We start from the raw sequence: 9,279 nt of genomic DNA on the forward strand, positions 1-9,279 counted from the left end.
CCTGTAATATAACAATATAGGACTATGTAACCAAAACTGTGACAATGAAAAGTTACATAATGCACCTTTAAAAATTAATGAGGACAAAATCAGTCATTTACAAAAGTGGTGGGGACAGTGTAAATGACATCCAGCACTTCAACGAGAGAGAGAAAAGCAGGTTTTGATTCAATAACAAAATTTTATTCAGGTGTCACATTTACATCCTTGTTCACACCAGCCCTCCCTCCCCTCAGTTTTTTTAATGTACAAAAAAGGAGAAAAGACACTTATAGTGGTAGACATTCATCCTTAATGAAGAACTAATTTGCCAGTTGGAAAATACTTTAATTCTTCTGCTTCTCCAGAATCTTTACATCCGCAATGTGTGAATATATAGCCTCCATCTGCTCCTCAATCTATACATCAAGTCAATCAATAATGTTAAAGTACAAAGAAAAACATCCTTTTGTGTTGACAGCACAAACTCAAAGTTGCCAGTTTATTAGGTACAACTAGCCAAAATAATGCATTCTAATGAACAGGCCTGCAATAAATCGTACCTCCCTCAAGGTTGTAATATTGGGACTTCAAGACCACTTACTTTTTACTTTTTTATATATCCTGTATATAATAATGCAATACATTTCAATACCTCTCTAAACCAGTTTTTTTACAAAGACTGAACATCATAACCTTTAGGATTTATTGCAGGGCTGTTGCTAGATTTACCTAGATGCACCTCATGAACTGTCAACAGACTGCATTTTCAGTATGTTTGCCCCCACTCATGATATAAATGTTAGGCACATTCTAGCGGCAGGCTGGAGTTCTATGAAAAGCTACTGGCACACACGGTGGGTCGGTCACTTGTGAAATTTCTTGCTAGAATCCTTCGCGTGATCCAGTAGGAGTTGGCAGGGCGTGAACTGGTTCCCGTAGACGGCTTCAAACTGCCTCATCTTCTCCACCAGCTTGTCCGCACCGAAGGTGTCCACAAAACGGAAAGGTCCTGGAAACAGCAAGATGTTATGTTAGGGAGATGTTATCATCAGTATACACAACAAATGGATAATAGGGATATTGCTCCAGGCTTGTTTTTCTGTCTCTATGAAGAGCTATTCTGTAAACAAAAGGAGGATGTCAATTATAACACATGTTGGCACCTGGGCGGAAGTTATTGTGGACTTTTTTTATAGTCTAAAGCATCCTTATATCTAGAACAGACAGCCCGTCTAAAGGGATACAAAATAAAATGAAGACATAGGGAGACACTTATATCACTTGTACAAACAAAGTGATGTAATCCAACTGATCTGGGCCAACTTTACTTTCTACCAAATTCATCTTTTTACTAAAGACCAAAATACCTGGCTGGTGTCCTATTGGGTGCTTATCTAAACATCATGCATCATCTTAAATGTTAAGTTTTAGCACAGGTGATACAAAAACTTGAACCCAAAAATGATATTACACGCCGAGTACACTCAAACAAACTAAGCAAACACAGGAGTTCAAAGTGTTACTTGTGTAAAGCTCTCTGGCTTTGTTAACTGCAGTGGTTCTGTTCATTTGTGCTTTTATGTTTCATATGTATTCCTCTGTGGACACAGACAACAGAGTTTTGTCTTTAAATGTCCATTTACTTCTCTTTGAATTGATGTGCTCAGTGATTGATTTGTTTGGGTCTGTGTTTCAAATCTTTAACTTAGATCTCATCGTCTTAACTTGGCTTTATGAAAGCTTTGTGATCCAGGTTCTGTTCTGTTTTGCTCATTCAAAGCAGGCTCTCCCCAAAACACCTTTATCAAACACCCCTCAGCTGTGTTACTGAACTATAAATAACACTAAACAGACAGGTTAAGGTCCTTATTTCATCCTAAAATGCTTTGTCACTTCAATTCCTTGGCTTTCAAATTCACATGAAAAACAGTATGAAAGGAAACCCTGAGGATACAGCTGCTGACTGATGATCATGGCTTAAGGTTGAACTCTTACCTCCGAGACAGGGGGGGAATCCCAGGCCAAACACAGCCCCGATGTCTCCTTCCAAAGGATTGTTCAAAATGCCTTCTTGCAAACACAGCACGGCCTCGTTGACGAATCGAGATATGAGCCTGTACTGCACATCAGAGTCTGATGAACTGTAAAAAGAGTCATGAGAACAGAGTATTTTAGTATTCAAACAACAGCCTCATTGAGCGACGTATATCACTGCATCACTACTTCAGCAATTGTCCAGTGTCAACTTACACAGCAGGATTTGGTGTCATCCTGTACTTTTCAAGGATATCTCCGATCTCTGGGTTGACCTCTTTGACTTTGAGTCCTGGCTGGTAGACGTAGCAACCCTTTCCTGATTTGCGGCCTTGAGAATTAAGAAAAGCAAGGATTCATTCATTTTGAATGAAACATGCACACAAAAACTCAGGTTCCTCATTTAGCTAAAACTGGGCTTTAATCATCATTTCATCATCCATACCCTTGAATCCCAGGTCCACCATGGTCTTCAGGACGTCAACGTTTCCACCACCAAAGCGGGAGCCGAAAGCTTTGCCGAGGTCCTCGGCCACATGGGCAGCGACGTCGATACCAACTTCATCAGCCAGTGTGGCTGCACCCACAGGGAACCCAAAGCCTGTGGTGAGTGCATCCAACTTCTTGGGATCAACTCCTTCCTGCAAGTGCAAATGGATTAATTAATAATATGTACAACAGCAATCCTGGAATAATGAAAATGCTCTGCTCAAGTGAGCTTTCCTTCATTAAAGCTCCAGTGTGTAGGATTTAGGAATACTACAATACCAACCTGAAGTACTCGTACAGCTTCAGCCAACATGGGAGCCAGACACCTTGTTGTATAGAAGCCAGGTCCGTCCTGTAGAGAATTTGTGCAATATTTAACTGAGGTGCAATAGCGTTTAAATTATTAACATGCATCATCATCAGTTTTAGGAAACTTCACTGTCGGCCTACTCTGCTGTGGTTTAGCCCCATGTTTGGATTTAGAAAACGATGCAGTCCACAGTTCCAGGGTTTAACCTATTTCAATGCGCTTCGAGCACACGGCCAGCTGAGCTGAAAGCACACTCAGTGGATGCGCTTGCTGCTGGAATGCACAGCACCGCTCGAGCCAGCATCGAGAGGAGAGGGTATGCAAGGGTATTTGAGGGCGTATGTGTGTGTCTGTGTGTGTAATTGAGAGATAGAGAGCATGACAGGAAGAGGGAAAAGAAGTGGGAAGTGAAATATTGAACAGAATATGTTTCTGTACGTTTTAGTAAGTTGTTGATGAAGGTTCTCAGTCATCCAGGCCATGGTAATCAATGGTAGTTTTAGTAAGTTATTAATTTATTCTGAATAAAGATAATGGATGGACTGCTTTCTCAGTAATTGACCCGCACCTGCTCTAATAAATACATACATACACATATATGTTTACACTTAGAGTTAAGAGCAGTTTGGCTGCAAAGTGCAAATATGTGCAAGTGTTTAAGTACTAATGTCTTCATAGCCTGTCTATCATAGATTGTGGTCATTACTTCAAGCTACTGCTGTGATAAATATCTTTGCTGAATCACTTAACAACCTTACAACCTCATTGTGGGTAATTTGCTATCATGTCGATAAGCAACTACACCAGGAAATAACACACAACCATGACGCTCACCCCAACAACAATGATGACTTTGCCCTGCTTCAGGCCGACTGCCACAGCAGAGGCTGTTGTGTCCTTTGACGTCTGATCAGTGGTAATAATCTCAAGGAGCTGCATCTTGTCCACTGGAGAGAAGTAGTGCATCCCAATCACCTAAGAACACAAAGAACAATATTCAGCAACTCTAATTCTTATTTAGAAGCACTTTGAAACTACAAGGCAACTACAAACCTTGTCTGGTCTCTTGCTGGCAGCAGCAATATCCTTGATGGGCAGGGCAGACGTGTTGCTGGCAAATATGCAGTGAGGGGAAACCACCTGCAGACAAGTGTTTTGGCTCAAAGTCACAGCTGAACTAATAATCACAACAATTTTATCCTGGATTTAATGTTACAAATGTAAATACCAAGAACTGATACAACAACGTGTATAAACAAAGGCCTACTGAGATTCTTTAAAGTCACACTTACAGCCTCCACCTCCTTCAGGACTGCATGCTTGATTTTAATGTCTTCAAACACAGCCTCAATAACCATGTCGGCCTTCTCAAAGCCACTGTAATCCAGCTGGCCAGTCAAGTTGGACAGTATGGAGTCTCTCTGAAATGAGGTGATGTTCCTCTTCTTGGTCTTGTCGTTGAGCCTTGTTTAAAACACAAACATACAAACTAAACTCAGCTGATTTGAAAGTTTAAGGTTATTATGTCACTAGACTGCAACTTTATCTATCAAATGTACAGTCTGGCTGTGAATTAAATTCTGTCGAAAACATTCTCAACATTTACATGTCTGCTATGAAAACTCACCCTTTGTAAACCTGCTGTTCTCCCCTGCCAAGTCCACCTACAGTGGTATCCTTCAGGATTGTGTGCACACCTTTGTCCACAGTCACCTGGGCGATACCTGCTCCCATCAGACCTGCTCCCAAGATGGCAAGAGTCCTGGTGGCACACACAAAAAGACAAGAGAATTTATCTACCACCTCAAAAGAGCCGATACAGGAGAGGATAGGAAAATTATACTTCCTTTAAACCAAAGCAAAGATAATGTCCTGTTTGTGGCTGTAAAACTGTCAACATTTATTTTTAGGCCTGGCTTTGTCTTTAGTGCTGATCAGCTATTAAACCAGGACCAAACACACAGGACTGAAAAGTGAAAATGCATGTTGAACATGTGTCAACTGTACCACATCAGTGATCTCCACTCACTTCACTTCTTTTTCAGGAGTTCCAAAGCGGTTCTTCTTGCACGCAACTTGACCGTGATAGAGACCAATCAGGGCACCGGATTCTGACGTTTTTGCCAACTGACCAAAGTTCTGTGACGGACAAGAAAATCTGTGATGTTCATTTGCGCAACGTGCAACTGCAATTGAATGTTACATTTCTCGATGATGTGGGCGAACACACCGTACCTGAGACTCTGCCAAGTATCCAGCAGTGGGGCCTTGTTCTACTCCAGTCTTCACACACTGAAGAAGGGAACAGATTCAAAACTTTAAAAATATTCTTAGATAACTAATGCAGAGAAGACAAAAGAGATAATAGTCTCTTTTGTTAATCTATCAGTTACACACTGGTTGGACTACTTTTACAACAAATAGCCAAGAATGGTCAGATTTGAAAAAAATAAAAAAATTGTTGTAGAGACTTTTCACTTACGTCAATTATTTTCAGGGGTGCTGGATAAAGTCCCTTGCTCTGCTTCATAACTTTACTGTGGACAGTTTTGTAAATCTGATTCCGTACGAACTCAAAGCTCATTACGTAGTCCTGGATTTCTATGGAAAGAGAACATTAGTATTTTTTTTTTTTTTTTTTGTTGATGAAACAAACTTAATTGACATGAAAGAGTCAAATGTTCAATAAATGCAGCCCAACTTACTCTGCATCATGCCTTTCTCTTTGTGGAGTTTGATCTTCTTATCGACAATCCCTTTGGCATATTCGATGGCAACTTCCTCGAGGTAGTCTATTGTTCTTTCCTCTGGACTCTTCAGCCCAGGTCCTATTATACAAGCAGAAAAAGCAGACAAAGCATGCAAAGATTAACTTTTTAAAATGAGCAACTAATGCACAGTGATATATTCACTGCTGAAAGATCACAGATTCACATTGCTGAAGGTGGTAATACTTTAAAACTAACCGTTTGAAGCAGTTTAATGTCTTTTGAATTACATGTGTTGAGATAGCTTACCTAGAGGGTCTACAAGTTGGTCGACAAGCCCCATCTTCTTGGCTTTATCTGCTCGGATATTTCTTCCTGTCAGCATCATGTCAAAGGCACCGGGTAGACCAATCTAAAATAATGGAAGAAAACATTTGTGGACTGATTTAAGAGAGTGCAGTAAAAAGAAGTTATTATGTAGTTAGTCATAATCCTGCACTTCTAAGGACAGTGTTATTGAAAACTAGACATGATGGACCGGGGGAAGTAATCTGTTCTTCTCGAAGGTGCACGTAAACATCTTAAACCAATTATGAGCATTAACCAGATTATTTTGCATGACTGACCAGCCATTTTAGGTCTCGTCCCAACGAGCCATTATTAAAACACTTTCACATGTTATGACCTTGTATCACATATTATGACAGTAAGTGACATCAATCGAAATGTAGGGAATCTACTCCCAGTACGAACCATTTTGGGGAGTCTCTGAGTACCACCAGCTCCAGGGAGAAGACCCAGCATTACTTCAGGAGTACCAAGAACTGTTTTCTTGCTCTTTGTTGCAACTCTGTACTGGCAGGCGATGGCAAACTGAAATGCAAAGAGAGGCCATTAGATAACACATTATAATAATCCTAGTCAAATGTTTCCAACAATTGTCAAACATACAGTTGGCTGCTGAAATACTGTTTGTTTACCTCTAAGCCGCCTCCTAAGCAGGAGCCGTTGATGGCAGCAACAACAGGCTTTGGAGACTTTTCAATCTTCTCGAACATCTTCTGCCCTTCCTGAGAAAGTTTGGTGACCTCTTCTGAATCCTTACAGGACTGGATCATACTGAAACAGATGTACATTGTATTAAAAAGATTGCAGGGAATCCAAAACATGGCCCTTTTGGCTATACATTCAAATATAATAAAAGATCTTCATGCCGATTGAGTGTTTTGTTTCACTTAACATTACTTCTTACTTAATATCAGCTCCTGCAATGAAGCATCCCGGCTTTGAGGAGATGAGGACAGCACTTCGAACAGCGTTGTTGGCCCACAGCTCATCCATTACTTCTGTCATCTCATTTTGCATTTGGATCGACAGTGTGTTAACCTGGAAGGTGACATGACCACAAAGTTCAGATCACAGCCACGTAATTCAGGAGTGGAAAACTGTCCCATTAATCACGACTGTGTTTCACACCTTGGAGTTTGGGGCGTTCATCCGTACAACAGCAACATCGCCCTTGACTTCATAGTTCACATGGGTTCGTGCTAAAAATAGAGAAAGGAAGATATTGTACAGAGAGAAAATAATTGTGTCATTGGACAGGCTGACCTATTTTTAAACATGTACTATATGCAGTAAATTCCAAGTTATTTAAGAGTTACCTAGCATGGCTGGAGCTACTGAGAAGGTACGAAAAGTACTGCCTGTAAAGGAAAATGACAGAAAGCAATGCATTAATACAGTCATATAGACATCAACATATAATCCATACTAAAATCATTATATTAAGCCCCTAAAAACTTCAACCAAACCAAGTGTAGTCGCACAAAACAAATATAAAACGTCTATATGAGGCGTACATATAATATTGCCATGACCTCAGACGGTCTAGGCCATGCTGTGCAATCCACTGGAAAATGACCCTTCACCTACATTCTCCGCCTACCATTCAGACAGAAAGAGGCAACAGTGGCCATCACAATGGCGAATCAATGGCACAAGTCCCCAAATGCCCGTCCAAACTCTCTTACCGGGGACATATTATAGTCCAAAGTGGAAGCTGATAGTCTGAGATCAAAACTTTAATTCTGAACAAGAGCCCTCGTGATTAAACTTGCTCGATTCCGTAGCAACCAGCTAGCTAGCTAGCACAGATAGCGGCTTTACACTCAAAAGTTTGCTCACTAAAACAAAAAGTTCACAAGTTCCACTTTCAGGGACCATTCTGTCATTAAGCTTGGTGTTTGTTGAAAATATAAAAAGTCATGTTGTTTGAAGAACCAAGTCACATTTCTGCATTAGGTTACACTCTTCGGAGCTAACTGCTAGTCTAACAAGCTAATTACCCATCTGCGCTACCCAGCAAATCCCGTATTTTAAGTATCATTCGCCGCGTTGGTTTTCTTTATTTTTCAAATAGTGAATGCATGTCGTTTCTACCTGAATAGAGAGCATATCTCCTTAATGTCACTCTGGAAAGAACACCAAGGGCTCGAACACCAGCCATCTTGGGAGCGTAGGTCAGTCAGCAGTAGTGTGAACTGAAGCTAGTTAGCTTGCTGTCATTGGTATTTGAGAAGCAAAAGTGACTGTGGCGTTTGTGCAACTTCCTGAAAACGCGCATCAGAAGCTGATTGGCTGTTGTTGCAAACCGCCGCATCTGATTGGCTGACACTGTGGAACTCGCAGCTCATGGGACGTTCAAGGACTACAAAACGCCTCTAGACGTGTCCACTTCCTCAGCTGAAACTAAACATATGAACGGGGACGACTGGAAATCCTCTAGTTTTGAATTCACATTGTCATTCAAAAATATCTTTAGATTAATATGAGATACTTACGAATGTGTACTTTCAGCAAACAGTGTAAAATATGATTGTTAGACTAAATGAAAGCAATAGCAGCATGATACCACAAGGCGGAGGCAGAAATCAGTGTGAGATTTTAACTGGCTGTTTGCACTGAGAAGTTTTCATAGCCAAAAGCTACATCATTTGGAAAAATGTTTGTTGTTTCATTTAAATTTAATGAAACTATCCTACTATCTATTATGAAGAATAGTAATGCAAAATAGAGAAATGCAAGTTTGAACATTACAGTACATTGACACCATCTCATTGCAAATAAAAAAGCTGTGAGAACACATGTATCAGCCATCTATCATTTATATCATTTAAATTATTTATACATTTATCATTTTCTTGTATTTATTTAATCGTTGCCTATTGGTTTACCTCTGGGTGTGCTTATCTGTCTGTAAATCATTGTTTATGTTAATCAATTATACATTTCACACCAAAGCACAAGGGAAATATGTTGTTTGCTTCATATAAAGTTTGTCTCCTATTTTAGTCATTGAAACTGCAAGCAGCTTCTCACTTCAAGATCTAAACTGATCCTGGTGAATAAACCAACCTCTATTTACTAAACTGTCACTGCCTGTGGTTTTCTTCACATGACTGCAATCTTCCTTTTGTTCACGATTTTGATGTCTATGTGTTGTGATGAGTTCTGGCAAAGACATACTTCCTCTCAAATAGGGTCAGATGGTTACAGAAAATTCAGTCCCAAAAAAGGTCATATTATTCAACATTTCTAATCTAATAATAGCCTGTGCAGTACTGTATCACTCACAATGGGACATTTAACTGCACCAGCTAGTTTCACTTCACACTTGTAGAGCATGTCTAGCAAAATAAACACATTCCAAACATTCCTTCTTCGGTTTTTTTGTGGTGTATTTACAGCTCACTG

At 40.1% G+C, this 9,279-nt stretch overlaps 1 protein-coding gene across 1 annotated transcript; it reads right to left on the reverse strand.

The window, feature by feature from the left end:
* Nucleotides 1-161: 161 nt before the first annotated feature.
* On the reverse strand, nucleotides 162-8,106 carry hadhab (hydroxyacyl-CoA dehydrogenase trifunctional multienzyme complex subunit alpha b). Its single transcript, XM_084381196.1, has 20 exons — nucleotides 7,966-8,106; nucleotides 7,188-7,229; nucleotides 7,000-7,070; nucleotides 6,776-6,909; nucleotides 6,504-6,642; nucleotides 6,277-6,396; nucleotides 5,833-5,935; nucleotides 5,521-5,643; nucleotides 5,298-5,416; nucleotides 5,051-5,107; nucleotides 4,845-4,954; nucleotides 4,443-4,577; nucleotides 4,108-4,279; nucleotides 3,869-3,955; nucleotides 3,650-3,790; nucleotides 2,789-2,857; nucleotides 2,462-2,657; nucleotides 2,233-2,347; nucleotides 1,978-2,123; nucleotides 162-991 (listed from the first exon to the last, which is right to left on the reverse strand). Exons 1-20 carry the CDS (start codon nucleotides 8,030-8,032, stop codon nucleotides 846-848), a joined length of 2,292 nt encoding a protein of 763 aa, XP_084237322.1. The 5' UTR covers nucleotides 8,033-8,106; the 3' UTR covers nucleotides 162-845.
* Between the last annotated feature and the right edge of the window lie 1,173 nt (nucleotides 8,107-9,279).

The sequence above is a fragment of the Pagrus pagrus genome, assembly GCF_965226575.1.
Source record: "Pagrus pagrus genome assembly, chromosome: 18".
Classification (NCBI taxonomy): Eukaryota; Metazoa; Chordata; class Actinopteri; order Spariformes; family Sparidae; genus Pagrus; species Pagrus pagrus.

Excerpts from the sequence above, each read along its gene's own strand:
- hadhab (XM_084381196.1), bottom strand. The coding sequence starts at position 8,032 with ATGGCTGGTGTTCGAGCCCTTGGTGTTCTTTCCAGAGTGACATTAAGG. Across the intron at positions 2,858-3,649 it reads AAGTCATCATTGTTGTTGGG|GACGGACCTGGCTTCTATAC; the intron begins GTGAGCGTCATG and ends AATTCTCTACAG. Across the intron at positions 2,658-2,788 it reads AAGCTGTACGAGTACTTCAG|GAAGGAGTTGATCCCAAGAA; the intron begins GTTGGTATTGTA and ends TTGCACTTGCAG.